This window comes from Aquarana catesbeiana, linkage group LG09 (genome assembly GCF_042186555.1).
Source record: "Aquarana catesbeiana isolate 2022-GZ linkage group LG09, ASM4218655v1, whole genome shotgun sequence".
NCBI classification, from domain to species: Eukaryota; Metazoa; Chordata; class Amphibia; order Anura; family Ranidae; genus Aquarana; species Aquarana catesbeiana.
The window spans coordinates 64,288,255-64,306,581 of record NC_133332.1 but is presented as its reverse complement, the minus strand read 5'-3'; the positions used below and the strand labels follow the sequence as shown (position 1 = coordinate 64,306,581).

Here is an 18,327-nt window from a genome sequence, read left to right as displayed (position 1 = left end):
TGTAGAGTCAGCTCCTACCCCATCAAGGAAGAAATCATGAAGCGGGCCCGCCTGGCTCGTAAAGTGACTTTTGATGATGTCCAGATACAACTGTACCCAGACCTCTCCTGGATCACCCTGCAAAAACGCAGACTTCTCCAGCCGCTACTACAGTTATTGCAGAAAGAGAACATCACCTATCGCTGGGGTTTCCCCTTCAGCCTCACGGCAAAACACCAGGGCAAATCCGCGGTAATGAGGTATCCAGAAGATCTGCGCACCTTTTGTAACATTCTTGAAATCTCGGCACCAAAGCTACCGGACTGGGACATTGTAGCAACCCCACCACCACCGCCTACAGTCTGGCAGAAAGTGCCTCCCTCCAACCGGTCCCGGGACTCTGACCCGCAACGCAAGCCCACCAAGCAAAAGAACCGCTGAGATGCAACCACTGTGACTCTTTATATCTGCAGGACCTAAGCTTTTAGGCTCAATATTTACCCCCAGTTAGACTGCAGTTTACTTTAGTTTGTTTTAAGCAACTTCAGCTTAGGACCCCCAAGATTGACCCCCCATGCTGAAATCCACTTTATCACCTAGGGCTTAACTCAGATGAGCTCCGGAGAGATTGGTATAAACCCAGTTCACTACCACCCCCCCCCCCGATAGCTAGATAGATATCAGTGCAGGGTCATAGACTATGTGCTGTAGAATAATTGTTTTTGGCTGGCTACGGGCTCCCGGGTGCCCCTTCCCACTCCTCCTTCTTGGGGTGGGGGGGCTCAGGGGAATCCATCCAGACCTGGGCCCGTTGGCCTCTATAGGTTTATTAGGAATGTATGTTCTCCATGTTCCTTACTCACTAACAGTGTTTTTCTCTCTCTCTCTAACTATCCTCCTTCCTTTTCTTCCCAGCCATCATCAAGCCTACCCAGCAACCACCGTGCAGAGTCCTGGTCTCCTCCCGGAGAGTGCCTGCCCCAAGCCCCAGTCCGGACTGCAGATGCATCAACATCAGGTGAGCACCTACTCACACAACCCCACACATTACCATGGCTAAGATACTCTCATTAAACGTACATGGATTAAACTCCAATAAAAAAAGACATCTGGCACTGAGGGAATTCAGGCAGTCAGGGGCTGATATTATTATGGTCCAGGAGACCCACTATGATAGGGGGGGCTCCTTCGCGTTCGCCTCCAGGCACTACTCTCAGATCTATATGGCTTCGGGCACCCATAAAAAGGCAGGAGTGGCCATACTTATTAAGAGGGGGGCCCCCTTCACTTGCGTGACCCAGCATTGCGACCCACATGGCCACTTCATAATTTTACAGGGACAATGGCAGTCACAGGACATTACCTTATGCACCTTGTATGCCCCGAATGTCAAACAGCACAGTTTTCTGTCCGGGGTGTATACCCGCCTCTTTAAAACAACACCTAAAGTTCTGGTAATAGGAGGCGACTTCAATCTTACCCATTCATCTTACACAGATCGCCAGACGGTGGGCCCCCAAACAACCTCGCCCAGAGTACTCAGAGACTCGAGACTATTCAGGCAAATCTCCAGACGATATGCGCTCTTTGATGCATGGAGGGCTCTCCGTCCAGGCGATCGACAATACACGTTCTATTCAGCCCCTCATCGCACCCACTCCAGGATAGACTACTTTTTTGTTAATAATCACACTCTACAGCTCACCCACACGGCTCAAATTCTCCCGATCTCATGGTCTGACCATGCCCCTATCTTGCTCACCATAGACCTTGGCACTGCCTTCCGTAGGCCTTATAATTGGAAGCTTAACACCTTCCTCCTCCAACACCAGCCCTCCCTGACGGAATTAAATTCCACTCTACAACTATATTTCAAAGAGAATAATAACCAGGAGGTCTCCTCTACCACGCTCTGGGAAGCCCATAAGGCAGTCCTCCGAGGTAAATGTATAACGCTCTCCACAGCGCTAAAAAAAGACGCCCTAACTGCAAAAGTGAAAGCGGAAAAAGAACTTAGAGTATTAGAACACAAGCTCCAAACCAACCCCACAATACCTTTACTTAAAAAAATAACTAACCTTCGCATGACTCTTAGGGACCTAGCCTTAGGTCAGGTAGAGAAGGCCTTGACCAGACTAAAACAATTGTTTTATGACAAGGGTAATAAGGCCCACTCTCTCCTAGCCAACAAACTCCGTGAACGTACCCACATGCTATCCCCGAATCAGATTAAAAACAAGGGAGGTCAGATGTTATCCCACCCAGTGGACATCGCCCGAACTTTTGCAGAATTCTACAAAGACTTATACAACAGTCCCGACATACCCAGTAACCCTCCCTCTCCAGACCTGACTCAAAAGATGCGACAATATTTGGAGCAAAGTGGAATTCCACATCTCCAAACATCTGACCTGCTATCGCTTAATGCACAGATAACAGAAGAGGAAATAGAACTGACTGTCAAAAACCTACCAACCCATAAAGCCCCTGGCCCAGACGGCTTTCCTTATGAATATTATAAGGCATTTCTCCCTCAGCTGCTTCCCTATATGTGCAAGCTGTTTAATACCTTCCTCCATGACACCCCTGTCCCAGTAGACATGCAGCGATCCTTCATCACCTTAATTCCCAAACCAGACAAAGACCCGTCCCTCTGCGCCAATTACAGACCCATTGCACTCCTGAACTCAGACCTGAAAATTTTCACCAAACTTTTATCCAACCGCCTAAATATGATCCTTCCGTCACTGATCCACAAGGATCAGGTGGGGTTCGTCCCACTGCGGCAAGCAAGTGATAACACCAGAAGGGTGATTGACCTGGTGGACGTGGCGGACAGGGAGGGATCCGCCGCTATGCTGCTGAGCCTTGACGCCGAAAAGGCTTTTGACCGTTTGGGGTGGCCCTTCCTGTTCGCCACACTGACCCACATGGGCTTCTGCGGACCTTTTATGCGAGCGATCAGGCACCTTTACTCCAACCCCACCTCACAGGTCAGAACCCCCTTTGCACTCTCCACACCCTTTTCGGTCGCGAACGGCACCAGACAGGGGTATCCACTGTCGCCCCTATTATTTGCACTGTGCGTGGAACCTTTGGCCGCCTCGATCCGGAACAATCCGGACATACGGGGGATAATGGTCAGGGATAGGGAATTTAAAATCTCTCTATTTGCCGATGACATTATCCTTACACTAACCCATCCTCATCTCACCCTCCCGGTTCTACATAGGGAATTAGACAATTTTAGAGCTCTCTCAGGCTATAAAATCAATGCATTAAAATCGGAGGCCCTACCTTTACATATCCCTGAAGCTGAACTTGCACTCTTAAAAGCCAACTTCCATTACAACTGGAAAACGACAGCTCTAAAGTACCTAGGGACCTATATCACCCCCAAATATGCCACCCTATACCAAGAAAACTTTCCTCCCCTCTTCCACTCTGTCAGAACATTACTGACACAGTGGAAAAAGCATCATATCTCCCTTGTGGGCCGTATAGCCTCTATTAAGATGACCATCCTCCCGAAGCTCCTATATCTTTTCCAAACCCTTCCTGTCCCCATACCACTTAAACATTTAAAAAGGCTCCAGTCGGAGCTACTCCAATTTGTCTGGAACTATAAAAGGCATAGAATACCGAGGACGGTAATGCTGGCGTCGCGCAGGGAGGGAGGACTAGCTTTCCCCGACATTACTAAATACTACCAGGCTGCGCAATTAAGAGCGATAGCCTCATGGTTCACTCAAAAATCATTTAATAAATGGACCGAAATCGAAAAGCTTTGGTTAGCTCCAATACACCCGAACAACCTTCTATGGAGTGCGGAGGCGGAGGTGCCCCCCGGGCGGATGCTGGGCCCCATGTCATTGTTACGACGAACTTGGCGTGCACTGGCCCGACCTCACAAATTGTCCTCAGAGAGATCACCACTGACCTCTTTTATCTGCAATCCCAAAGTGCCAGATAGCCTCACACACCAGATGTCTTACCCTTGGTCCTCTAGAAACTTATTTCATTTTGGAAGTATAGTGGAACCTAGAACTCGTAAATTACTATCTTTTTCAGAATTACAAGCAAAATACGACCTACCAAAACAGGCATTTTACGGATATTTACAAATTAGGCACTACGCACTGACTATAACCCCGAACCTGCAGTTCTCTCCACCATCCCCCTTTGAATCTATAATACTAGAGGGGAATGCACAGAAAGGGGTCATTTCGGGAATTTATAAGATCCTAAATGCCATCTCCCTAGAGGAGCAGGGAAAACACTCATACATGCTTAGATGGGAGAAAATCCTTGAAGAAGAACTACCTCTAGCACAATGGCAGGCGATCTGGAATCAAACAGCAAAGAGTTCAATGTGCACCCTTTATAAGGAAAATGCATACAAAATTTTGTTCTTCTGGTATATGACCCCAGATGTACTCCATGCAATTTTCCCTGCTACCTCAGACCGATGTTGGCGCTGTCAGGGAGCAAGGGGCACCCTCATACATATCTACTGGGAGTGCCCACTGATTGTCCCCTTTTGGGATAAAGTCCAGCATCTATTGTCCCACCTTTTGGAACTGCAGGTCCAAGCTTCTCCAAAATTCTTTTTACTAGGACTATCACCACTTAAGCTCCGCACACCATATAAGAAACTAGTAAGGCATATACTCACAGCGGCCAGATGTCTAGTAGCCCTAAACTGGAAACGCTGTTCCCCACCCTCTCCTGAAGATCTGTACTCCAGAATTAAAGACGTTGAACTGATGGAGAGAATGACGGCTAGGTTGCAGGACAGACTGGAGGCACACAATGGGGTGTGGGAGCTGTGGCATCTCCGGGAGGACCCACCATGACCAGGTACCAACCCTACTTAGATGGCTTACCTTATACTTTCCACCCTCTCTCTCTCTTTCCCTCTTCCTTCCATTCTACTCGTTCCTCTACGGCACAGTTATTACAGATTTGAATTTTCATAGGCATTACCTTACATTAATGTAATTGAATTAACATTCTCTACTCACAAAAGGAATGGCTAGCAGTTAAACAATGAGATATCTTTGAAACTTAATATGATCTCAAAACCCCTATATCATAAGTATATGCTTGATTGTGGATAAGATATGTTGAATAATATTTACAATTTTCCATGCTCCTTTATTCTGTATTGCAACCAAGAATGAAACAATAATAAAAACTGTTATTTGAAAAAAAAAAAAATATTACAGCGCACACATGCAAAAATGACATTTACCTCCTGCAAGGCTATTTAAAACACCTGAACATTTTCAAAAAATATTCAGGATTTAGTCACACCATATGACTATATGGTGCTTAAACTCACTTACTGCATCAAAGTACCACATTATCAGTGGATCCTACGCTATCAATAGAATGGAAGATCCTGCTTCTCTAAACCACAATATACACTCCTCTATATGGGAGAACTAAAGGACTCCTCCTGGACACTGATAGGAGGCAATGATGGGGGAGTTGGGTTCTCCAGCCCAAAATGATTCCTTTAGTTCTCCTATATAGAGGAGTGTAATTCTTCCATGGTTCAGAGAAGCAGGATCTTCCATTCTATGTATAGCGTAGGACCCACTGATAATGGGGTACTTCGACACAGTAAGTGGGCTTAAGGATCATATAGCCATATGGTGTGACTAAATCCCCATATTTTTTGAAAATGTTCAGGTGTTTTAAATAGCCTTGCAGGAGGTAAATGCCATTTTTGCATGTGTGCGCTGTAATATTTTGTTCTGTTTGTATGGTCTTATGGCTGCACCATCTTTAATGCATCTTTTAGAGTGTGCCCCCCAAATCTTTATCTATTGTATGGATTCTGACCAAATCCTTTTGGTCTGGAGAACCCCACTCCCCCATCATTGCCTCTTATTAGTGTCCACCTGTGTTATAGGAGGAGTCCTTTAGTTCTCCCATATAGAGAAGTGTATTTCTCCCATGGTTTACAGCAGTGTTTCTCAACTCCAGTCCTCAAGGCGCCCCAACAGGTCGTGTTTTCAGACTTTCCATTATTTTGCACAGGTGATTTGATCAGTTTCACTGCCTTAGTACCGTATTTATCGGCGTATAACACACAGGGGGGAAATCGTGTGTGCGTGTTATACACCGATCCCTGCCCAATCCCTGCTGTCTCTGAGGGAAGAGGAGCGAGAGCCGCTGAATGACACAGAGCCACGATCTCCTGTGTACCCCGGTGCTCCATCACGCACAGCCACGCCTCCTGGCCCCGCATTGGGCCACTGTCCTGTCTATCATATGTAACTGTAAGTGATGGAGCGCCGGGGTACACAGGAGATCGTGGCTCTGTGTAATTCAGCGGCACCCGCTTCTTCTCTTCCCTCGGAGACAGCAGAGATGATCCAACACTGCCGAGGCTGCAATGATGGCAAAGGTGAGGCTGCAGATGGGCACAGAACAGGCTGCATTGTTGGGCAAGTTAATGGCTGCAGATGGGCACTGAGCAGGCTGCATTTTTGAGCAATTTAAATGGCTGCAGATGGGCACTGAGCAGGCTGCATTTTGGGCAATTTAATGGCTGCAGATGGGCACTGAGCAGGCTGCATTGTTGGGCAATTTAATGGCTGCAGATGGGCACTGAGCAGGCTGCATTTTTGGGCAATTTAAAAGCTGCAGATGAGCACTGAGCAGGGTGCATTGTTGGGCGATTTAGTGGCTGCATATGGGCACTGGTGAGGCTGCAATGATGAACTGTGACCCTAATTTTGCTTCAAACATCTTTATTTAAAATATGTTTTTTTCCTGAAACTTCCCTCTTAAATTAAAGGTGCGTGTTATACGCCTGTTCGGGTTATACGCCGATAAATACCGTTTCATCTGAGGGAAATCCTGAAAACATGACCTGTTGGGGCGCCTTGAGGACTGGAGTTGAGAAACACTGGTTTAGAGAAGCAGGATCTTCTATTCTATGAATAGCGTAGGACCCAGCCATATGGTGTGACTAAATCCCCATATTTTTTTAAAATGTTCGGGTGATTTAAATAGCCTTGCAGGAGGTAAAGGTAATTTTTGCATGTGTGTGCTGTAATATTTTGTTTCGTTTTGGATGTTTACCAGTCCCATGCCTCCAGTGGCTCTATGTTTAATCAGATTTGTGTTTGCGCATATCGGTTTTCTGCCTCTCCAGATAAAGTTATGTAGAAGACTCGAGAGGGTTTTAGGATAGGGTGTCGGGATGAGGATGGGGAGCACTCTAAAGCCGCAAGTCTGCCAACCCAAGTAAGCTCGCATTGCGCCATATGTTGAAGTTGGTTTTTAATTTTGTTGATAAGGAATGAGAAGTTGTCCTGGGCTAGGGATGCTGCTGAGTGTGAGGATAATTCTTAGGTAGGGAATACCATGGGAGCTCCAGGTGAAGGGCAGACGGTTTTGCAGGTGTTGTTTAACCTTGGGAGGGACCCCTGAATCCAAGATTAGGGACCTAGAAAATTTGACTTTATAATAGGATACAGTGCTGAATTGTGTAAGGAGTATGCCTATGGTAATAATGATGTTGGGTTAGTTAGAAGGAGAATGACGTCGTCAGACAGTTGGGCGTTTTGATGAACAGCTTAGTTTACATAGTTACACAGTAGGTGAAGTTGAAAAAAGACACAAGTCCATCAAGTCCAACCTATGTGTGTTATTATATGTCATTATTACATTGTATATCCCTGTATGTTGCGGTCGTTCAGGTGCTTATCTAATAGTATTTTGAAACTATTGATGCTCCCTGCTGAGACCACCGCCTGTGGAAGGGAATTCCACATCCTTGCCGCTCTTACAGTAAAGAACCCTCTACGTAGTTTAGGATTAAACCTCTTTTCTTCTAATTTTAATGAGTGGCCACGAGTCTTGTTAAACTACCTTCCGCGAAAAAGTTTTATCCCTATTGTGGGGTCACCAGTATGGTATTTATAAATTGAAATCATATCCCCTCTCAAGTGTCTCTTCTCTAGAGAGAATAACTTCAGTGCTCGCAACTTTCCTCATAACTAATGTCCTCCAGACCCTTTATTAGCTTAGGTGCCCTTCTTTGTACTCGCTCCATTTCCAGTACATCCTTCCTGAGGACTGGTGCCCAGAACTGGACAGCATACTCTAGGTGCGGCCGGACCAGAGTTTTGTAGAGCGGGAGAATTATCGTTTTATCTCTGGAGTTGATCCCCTTTTTAATGCATGCTTTTTTGAGGCAGCATATTTAATCAAAAAGAAGGCAAACAATAATTCACTCAAACCATAGACCATGCTCAAGTGTTTATTTATTTGCTGTCAAATATCACTCCATGCCTTTGATTCCGATTGTTACAAAAATTAAGCATTCCACTGTATAATTATCAGTGTGCATCAACAAGCATTCCCATATATTTTGGTTTTCACCGGACTGTCAGAATCTGGAAATCTTCACACATTGGTACCTTTTTTTTGGGTGGTCATAGTTAATGAAAATGGATATCATCATCTGACACATATAACATGGAAAAGCTTGTATTCGTTTTATGATCTTGTATTCGTTTTGGTTGATCTATTTGATTTTGATAGGGTTTATTTTGGAATGTATAATTTTAGATTTGGGTTTGGATAGTGAAGTGAAAGAGAGGTCATAATGGATCAGGTAAGCATCATTATACATGTAGAGCCTGTGATCATTAGGATTGTAGGATAGACTTTGCACTTTCTCCTTCATCTTATCAAAAATGACACTCAGCTTCCCTTCCTCATTAGTTTTGGTATCATACATGTAGAAGATCTCCTCTTGCTTTGTGCTGATGGCTCGAGTGGCATACAAGACCCCGCATACCATGAAAGCATTGCTGACTCCATGTTTGAACTGGTTGGTGTTCCAGGTCTGCAGTACTGCAAGACTAGTATCATTAAGTTTGCTGATAACAATATTTCCAGCATTCACCTCAGTTGCATAAATGACCCAAAGACCCTCTTCATCAGCAGCTAAGTCAATGTCCTGCCAAGCAGTGTGTGAGTAGGAGAACCGGTTTGTGTATGTGGCACCAGGGAGAGCTGCTCGGGTGATCACATTGTTTTTCCAGTCATATTTACAGATGTTCAAGGTGTTATAGCAGTTATAGTAAAACATGTTGTTGTACAGGATCATTCCACCACCTTGACCACAATCACTAAAGTCATTATAAGGTTTAGAGATAATCCTCTCTGCGGCGTGATTGTAGATTGTGAGATCATTATATGAAGGGTAGAGGCACATACCTTCCATCAACCTTGTATCAGTTCTTAGAGGAGCCACCCACTGGACATTTTGATCAGCTCCTAGTAGTGAATCTCTCCCCCATCCTCCATACAAATGATTGGGTCCTACATAGTTCAGTTGGACTACAAATGGTTTGCTGATGTTAATGATTTGGCCATGTTCACAAGTACCTACAAAAAGGAATAGATGAATATAAAAGTTTATTAAAAAAAACAAAAAAACTAAATGTAAATGCAGCAAATTACATCAAACAAAATCTGGGCCAGCCAGAGCCTTGCTAAGAACACTTTGGTATGTCAGGCATTACCAGGTACATTTGATAAAGTGTGGTTTCCATGGCTTACAATATCTGTAGGTAATTCATTCTGATAACATACAAACATATTCTATTAATGGATTATCTTGGTTGGCTATGAACTGTGTTGGCGGTGTGCGAAAAGGGAGAGTATGAATGCTATTATGAGTTTTTTTATCATTTTTGTATGGGTCCACATGTTGTTTTGGGGAAAAGAAAAGACTTTTCAAATTTCTTTTCAAAAAGCTTTTCAAATGGAAGATCTCAGCCTCAAACTCAAGTGAACCCTTGCAAGACCTACCAATATGTTTTATATCCAAATCATTCCCAATTAGGGATGAGCTTCGAGTTCAAGTCGGACAATGGACACACACAGGTCAGGTGTGTTTAACGTCTCATCAGTACACAGTGTTAGCAGGGAGATCTGTTGGAAGAATCCCCCCTCCCTCCAATGCAATACACATACTGTGATCAAAGACAGACAAACACAAACCCTCCAATGCAATACAGATCCTGTGATCCAAGGCAGACAAACACAAACCCTCCAATGCAATACACATCCTGTGATCCAAGGCAGACAAACATAATAGAACATTGGTTTGCAGGAGGCTGGCATTCAGTCCCTTCCAAAAGCCTCTTTTCAGGCTAGGTCTGTCACATGCAGTATTTACAGTTAGTGTACTGCGTCCTCTGCACAGTGTGCACCTAAAGCTACCTGAAGAAAATTGTGGTGTTCTTCTGATCCTATTAGTACCACAGGCAGGGAGCTGCAGTATTTACAGTTAGTGTACTGCGTCCTCTGCACAGTGTGCACCTAAAGCTACCTGAAGACAATTGCTGTTGTTCTGATCCTATCAATACCTCAGGCAGGCAGCTGCAGCTCCAACCCCACTATACCTTCAGTCCTCACTGAAAACCGCACTGAGAGGAATGAAGGTGTAGAATTAGTTGTGTCACAGCCAAGTACTTGCGGGCAATCTGCTATCGGTACACTGACATCAGATTGTACCTGGCAAATTTCCCTGCCCCAGCTGCTGCACCGCCGAAAGAAGTTTGCTCCCAGCCATCCACATGCCCAGCAGTTGAATGCTAGCTTGACTAAATTGCTAGCACTTCAACTGCTGCCTTTTCAGTTGGTAGACTCTGCCCCCTTCCGTGAGTTTGTGGAATGTGCGGTTCCTCAGTGGCAGGTTCCCAAACGCCACTTTTTCTCACGAAAGGCGATTCTGGCTCTCTACCGGCATGTGGAAGGCAATGTCTTGGCCTTGCTGCACAGGGCGGTCGGCGGTAAGGTGCAAATTACCGCTGACTCATGGTCCAGAAGGCATAGACAGGGACGTTACCTATCTTTAACCGTGCACTGGGTGACTCTTCTGGCAGCCGGGAAGGATGCAGGACAGGGTGCAGTAGTGCTGGAGGTTGTTCCGCCACCACGCCTCCAAAATTCTACTAGTGGTGATTCTGCCACACCTCTCTCCTCCACCTCCTCCTCTTCTTCATCCTCCATGGCCTCTTCCTGTGCTGATTTGTCTTCGTAACCAGCGGCGCTCCGTAGGCGTTCAAGGGGCTACACAAGCACGCAGGCAAAAAGATGCCATGTGGTGCTTGAGCTGGTGTGCTTGGGGGACAGGAGCCACACTGGGACAGAGATTCTGTCAGCTCTGCAGGGGCAGGTATAGAGGTGGTTGACGCCATGACAGATTAGGCAGGTATGGTGGTTCGTGACAATGGCACCAACCTCCTCTCCGCCCTCCGACAGGGACAACTGAACCATGTGCCCTGTTTGGCTCACGTCCTTAACTTGGTGGTGCAGCAGTTCTTGGGCAGGTACCTGGGCTTACAGGATGTCCTGAGGCAGGCCAGGAAAGTCTGTGTGCATTTCCGCAGGTCATATAATGCCAGTGCTCGGCTGGCTGACCTCCAAAAGGAATTTAACCTGCCCAAGAACCGCTAATCTGTGACATGCCCACCAGGTGGAACTCAACGTTGGCCATGCTGCAGCGGCTGCACATGCAGCAGAGGGGCATCAATAAGTACCTATGCGACTATGGCACCAGGACAGGGTGAGGGGACCTTGGTATTTTTTTCCTAACACCAGTGGGCTATGATCAGGGATGCATGCACTGTCCTGTCACCATTTGAGGAGGACATGAGGATGGTGAGCAGTGACAGTGCATGCATCAGTGACACTATCCCTCTTGTCCACCTGTTGGAGCACACGCTGCGTGGAATAATGGACAGGGCACTTGAGGCAGAATAGAGGAAGGAAGAGGAGGTCTTCCTTACCTCTCAAGGCCCCCTTTATCCAGATAGTGTTCCTGCGTGCCCGCCGATCACACAGGAAGAGGAGGAGGAGGATTGTGTCAGCATGGAGGTGGAGCCTGGCACTCAGCATCATCAGCAGTCTTCAAGGGATCATTTACAGTCCGAAGAAACCCATGAACTTGTATGTGGCTGGGAGGAGGTGGCTGCGGATCATGTCGTCCTTAGTGACCCAGAGGACTCTCGACCGAATGCCTCAGCAAACCTACGCTGCATGGCCTCCCTGATCCTGCAAAGCCTGCGGACGAATCCTCGTATTCGTGGTATCAAGGAGAGGGATGATTACTGGCTGGCAACCCTCCTTGATCCACTTTACAAGGGTAAGGTTGCGGACCTTATCTTGCCGTAGTCGCAACGGGAGCAGAGGATAAAACATCTTCGGGAGGCCTTGCAGAAAGTTTGTGCAACGCGTTTCCAGAGCCTGGGAGGTTACAATTTCCTTGTCCTCCTGCACAACGTGTTGCTGAGGCTTTGGTTAGTCACAGAAGGAGTGGTGGAGTAGGTGGCCATCTGACCGAAGCGTTCAGACAATTTTTTAGTCCGCAGCCCCAAGGTCTGATCGGTTCCAGCAACCATCGCCAGCGTCTGATTCACATGGTGCAGGATTACCTAGGGGCTAGATCAGACTTGGACACCTTTCCCACTGAAAATCCTCTGGGTTACTGGGTCTTGAGGATGGATCACTGGCCAGAGCTTGCACAGTATGCAGTTGAGCTACTGGCCTGTCCTGCATCCAGCGTTCTTTCGGAACGCACATTCAGTGCTGCTGGAGGCTTTGTAACCGATCACAGGGTGCGCCTGTCCACCGAATTGGTCGATCGGCTGACCTTCATAAAAATGAATCAGTCTTGGATCACCAGCTACCAAGCACCTGATGCTGATGTTACCAATTTTTTTTTAATGTGAGATCTCTTCAAGACCGCCTATGCTGATGCTGAGTGACTATCCTGTTATGCTGAGTCACAATCCTCTTCCTCCTCAATTTTCATGCTGATAGCTTGTAAGAACATTTTTGGTTTTGGGCACCGCCACCAGTGGCCAAGGCCCAATTTTTCTGCCCCTGTTTAACAGGGGTGTGTAATTACAATTTTTGATGCAATTCTTTGCAGCAGGGCTCATTCCTGTGCTCCAACTATAGTATCTGTGAGGGGTTGCAGTGTTGTGGCACCAGCACCAGTGCCCAAGGCCCAAATTTTCAGCCCCTGTTTAACAGGGGCGTGTAATTACAATTTTTGATGCAATACTTTGCAGCAGGGCTCATTCCTGCGCTCCAACTATAGTATCTGTGAGGGGTTTCAGTGTTGTGGCACCAGTGCCTAAAGCCCAATTTTTCTGCCCCTGTTCAACAGGGACATGTAATTACAATTCTTGATCTAATATTTCACAGCAGGGCCCATTCCTGCACCCACCAAGAGTAACTGTGAGGGCTTACAGTGTTGTGGCAACACAACCACCACCAACAAAGGCCCAATTTTTCTGCCCCTCTTCAACAGGTGCATGTAATTACAATTCTTGATATAATATTTCACAGCTGGGCCCGTTCCTGCTCCCACCAAGAGTAACTGTGAGGACTTACAGTGTTGTGGCACCAGCACCAGCACCAGCACCACCATCACCACCAAAGGCCATATTTTTCTACCACTGTTCAACAATGGCATGTAATTACAATTCTTGATCTAATATTTCACAGCACGGCCCGTTCCTGCACCCACCAAGAGTAACTGTGAGGGCTTACAGTGTTGTGGCAACACCAACACCTAAGGCCCCAATTTCTGCAGAGTATATAGGGCAGGCTCCTACTTTCAAACATCCAACTTACAAACGACTCCTACTTGCAAACGGAAGGAGACAACAGGAGGTGAGATGAAATCTACCCCTAGGAAGGGAAATTCTCTCCTGTAAGAGTTGATATGGGAAAAACATTTCTCCTTTCCACTGATGCTTTATCACCAATCCTTGTTTCACAAAAAAACCCAAATTTTCAAAAAACATTTGTCATTGGGACAGAAAGTGAGGTAAAATCTTCTGAAGAGGTGCACAGACAGCAAAACAAATGTTACAGGGGTGATAACCCTTCCCTAGGTTTTCCAAAAAGCTTAAAAATAGATTTTTTGGCTGGAGCTACACTATAAAAATGTACCAGTTCAAAATTACAAACAGATTCTACTTAACAACAAACCTACAGTCCCTGCCTTGTTTGCACCGCCTGTATACTGCTGTTCAGAGTATATAGGGCCCGGGGGCCCCACGCCTTTCCTTTTTTTAAATTGGGTGCGGGGTTCCCATTAATATCCATACAAGACCCAAAGGGCCTGGTAATGGACTGGGGGAGGGTACCCATGCCGTTTTTCTCACTGATTTTCATCCATATTGCCGGGACCCGACATTACATTAAAGCCGCAAGCAGTTTTAAATTACTTTTATTCCTTTAAAGATGTCATTTTGTGCAAGGACTGTTCTAAACACGGGAAACACGCGCCACTTTACAGGCATACTATAGACACCCAGGTACGATATTTGAAGGAATATTTCACTTTTTTTTCACTTTAAGCATCATTAACCACTTGCCGACCGCCGCACGACTATATACGTCGGCAGAATGGCACGGGCAGGCAAAAGGACTTACAGGTACGTCCTTGCCTGCCCGCGGGTGGGGGGTCCGATCGGACCCCCCCCCGGTGCCAGCGGCAGTCAGGTCGAGGTCAGGGTCGATCAAAGGTGAGGGGGAGGCCACTCATTCGTGGCTCCCCCCTCGCGATCGCTCCTGGCCAATGACGAGCTTCCTCGGCTTCTGTGAATGTAAACAGAAGCGGAGGAAGTGATGTAATCTCTCCTCGAGCCGGTCTTTTTGATCCGGCGCCGAGGAGAGAAGACATCCAAGTAAGTGCACCAACACTACACTTACAGTAGAACACGCAGGCACACTTGTCACCCCCCTGTCACCCCCCGATCACCCCCCGATCACCCCCCTGTACCCCCACACATACTGACACCAATAGCAGGTTTTTTTTTTTTTCTGATTATTGCATTGGTGTCAGTTTGTGTCAGTTACAAGTGTTAGGGCAGTTAGGTTAGCCCCCTTTAGGTCTAGGGTACCCCCCCTTAGGTCCAGGGTACCCCCCTAACCCCCCTAATAAAGTTTTAACCCCGTGATCACCCCCCGTCGCCAGTGTCACTAAGCGATCGTTTTTCTGATCGCTGTATTAGTGACACAGGTGACGCTAGTTAGGGAGGTAAGTATATAGGTTCGCCGTCAGTGTTTTTTATAGCGACAGGGACCCCCATATACTACCTTCTAAAGGTTTTAACCCCTTGATTGCCCCCTAGTTAACCCTTTCACCAGTGATCACCATATAATTGTTACGGGTGACGCTGGTTAGTTGGTTTGTTTTTTGTAGTTTTTTATAGTTTATTATAGTTTTAGGGCACCCGCCGTTTATTACCTTATAAAGGTTTAACCCCCTAATTGCCCGGCAGTGATATAAGTTAAGTTTTTAGGGTCAGATAAGGTCTGCGTCGCCCCAGGCAGCGTCAGGTTAGCGCCAGTACCGCTAACACCCACGCACGCAGCTACACCTCCCTTAGTGCTATAGTATCTGAACGGATCGATATCTGATCCGATCAGATCTATACTCCCCAGCAGTTTAGGGTCCCCCAAAAAAACGCAGTGTTAGCGGGATCAGCCCAGATACCTGCTAGCACCTGCGTTTTGCTCCTCGGCCCAGCCCAGCCCAGCCCACCCAAGTGCAGTATCGATCGATAACTGTCACAAAACACTAAGCACACATAACTGCAGCGTTCGCAGAGTCAGGCCTGATCCCTGCGATCGCTAACAGTTTTTTGGTAGCGTTTTGAATCATTCGCTGACAGTCAGGAGCTTTTTTGCCTGTGAGTCTCACTAGTGTACCCCTAAATTTACAGCCCAAAATGGCAAATCGAAGGTACACTAGTGAAGAGGCCTACAGGTTTCTGAGTATGACAGATAGTGAAGAGGAAGTCACTCATCTGTCAAGTTCAGGCTCAGAATACGATCCTGTAGAGGACAGCGGCTCCATGACAGATAGCTCTGACGACGGAGTTGTGGTCCCTGCTAGGGTCAGGCGTACCAGACCCCGAACTTCTTCTTCTGTCCTTGAAGTGCAAGAACCGCAGGTCCCTCGTATGGAGCAGAGCAGTACTAGTGCCGCTATTCCTTCTGGTGAACTGGCAAGCACCAGCGGCCTAGTACACCCTGGTCGTACATCCAGCACTGCAGTATCACGTGGTGACGTGGCGAGTCCCATAAGTGCAGTTCAAGCTGGTGAGGTGGCAAGCACTAGTAGTGTCCCGCTGCCACCAAGAAGACGAACACAGGCCCGTCGTGCCCATAGTGCCCTTCCTGCTGCATTCGCCAATCCGAATTGGGTACCCACCACTTCTGCAGCACCCGTATTGCCCCCATTCACTGGCCAACCCAGAATTCAGGTGGAAACAGTTGATTTTACGCCACTGGATTTTTATTCACTGTTTTTCACCGAAGATCTCTATAGATCTATTGTGGACCAAAGCAATTTATACGCTGGTCAACACATCGCCACTATTCCCCAGTCCTCCCTTGCCAGAGATTGGAGACCAATTACGGTCTCTGAATTTAAGATCTTTCTGGGCCTTTCCCTCAACATGGGCATAACCAAAAAGAGTGAGTTGCGGTCATATTGGTCCACTGACCCAATTCACCATATGCCCGTGTTCTCTGCCTCCATGACCAGGGCACGATACGAGCAGATTTTGCGGTTCATGCACTTCAACGACAATGAACTCTGTCGTCCTCCTGGAGACCCTGAATACGATCGGCTCTACAAAATTCGGCCCCTCGTAAACCACTTCAACCAACGTTTTGCAGACTTGTTTACTCCCCATCAAGTTGTCTGCGTTGATGAGTCCCTGATAAAATTTTCTGGCCGCTTGTCATTCAAACAGTACCTTCCCAGCAAGCGTGCCAGATACGGGGTCAAGATGTATAAGCTCTGTGACAGGGCCACAGGCTATACATGTAGATTTATGGTTTACGAGGGCAAAGATAGTCACGTAGAGCCGACAAACTGCCCTGACTACATAGGAAGTGCTGGCAAGATAGTGTGGGACTTGGTGTCACCCTTATTCGGAAAGGGGTACCACTTGTACGTGGTCAATTATTACACGAGCGTGCCACTTTTTAGTCACTTGTTTGATCATCAGATTGGAGCATGTGGCACCGTGCGACCTAATCGCCGGGGCTTTCCTCAGCGGCTTGTAGATTCCCGTCTTAGGCTGGGGGAGAGAGCCTGCTTGCAGTGTAATAACTTGCTCGCTATGAAGTGGAGGGACAATAAGAATGTTTTCGTTCTTACCTCCCTTCATGCAGACACGACGACCCAAATTACTACGGCGACTGGTGTTGTGGAGAAACCCCTCTGTGTCCACGAATATAACCAAAATATGGGAGGGGCGGACCTCAACGACCAGTTGTTGGCGCCGTACCTAATTGCCCGTAAGGCCAGACGCTGGTACAAAAAAGTGTCTGTATACTTATTTCAATTGGCTTTGCTGAACGCTCATGTGCTATACAGAGCTTCTGGACGGACTGGATCCTTCCTTAAATTCCAGGAAGAGATCGTCAGAGCCCTTCTGTTTCCAGACGGTGCTCCACCTCACCTTCCCCAACCAAATGCAGTAGGCCGGCTGCATGAGAGGCATTTTCCTTATGCCATCCCGAGTACCCCTACCCAACGAGCCCCCCAAAGAAAATGTCGTGTCTGCAGCAAGCGCGGATTTAGGCGTGACACCCGGTATTATTGTCCCTCCTGTCCTGGCAATCCTGGTCTTTGCATTGGTGAATGTTTTGAACGCTACCATACACTAGTTGAGTTTTAGCGTAGGGTACAGCACTGCACAGACTAGGACACACTTTCACAGGGTCTCCCAAGATGCCATCGCATTTTGAGAGACCCAAACCTGGAACCGTTACAGTTTTAAAAGTTACAGTTATAAAAAAAAATGTAAAAAAAAAAAAAAAATACACAAAAAAAATATAAAATAAAAAAACCAAAAATAGTTGTCGTTTTATTGTTCTCTCTCTCTCTATTTTCTCTCTATTGTTCTGCTCTTTTTTACTGTATTCTATTCTGCAATGTTTTATTGTTATGTTTTATCATGTTTGCTTTTCAGGTATGTAATTTTTTTATAGTTTAATGTGTTTTAACCATTTTTTTGTTTTCAGGTACGCCATTCAGCTGCAGCGCGGATTTATTTATCTTGACAGCAACAGCGTTTGCTCCCACGATACATAAAGCCGTGACTCCAGCGCTGTCGGAGGTGATTTCACCACCACAGTTACATACTTCAGCATATATGCCGAAGCGTGGGGGCAGCAGTGGGTGGAGGAACGATTTGCTCCTGCCTTTTGTGGGAGGATGCCCCCATGCTTCGGCATATATATATTTTAGGTAGGCACAGGTTGCGTTAA

At 46.7% G+C, this 18,327-nt stretch overlaps 1 protein-coding gene across 1 annotated transcript in view; it reads right to left on the bottom strand.

Annotated features, from left to right (window-relative positions):
• Positions 1-8,527: 8,527 nt before the first annotated feature.
• The window catches only part of LOC141108915 (olfactomedin-4-like), an 80,285-nt gene continuing 70,485 nt past the window's right edge, over positions 8,528-18,327 (bottom strand). The window contains exon 5 of the mRNA XM_073600881.1: positions 8,528-9,396. Coding sequence (XP_073456982.1) covers positions 8,528-9,396 — 869 coding nt within the window. The remainder of the gene's footprint in view (positions 9,397-18,327) is intronic.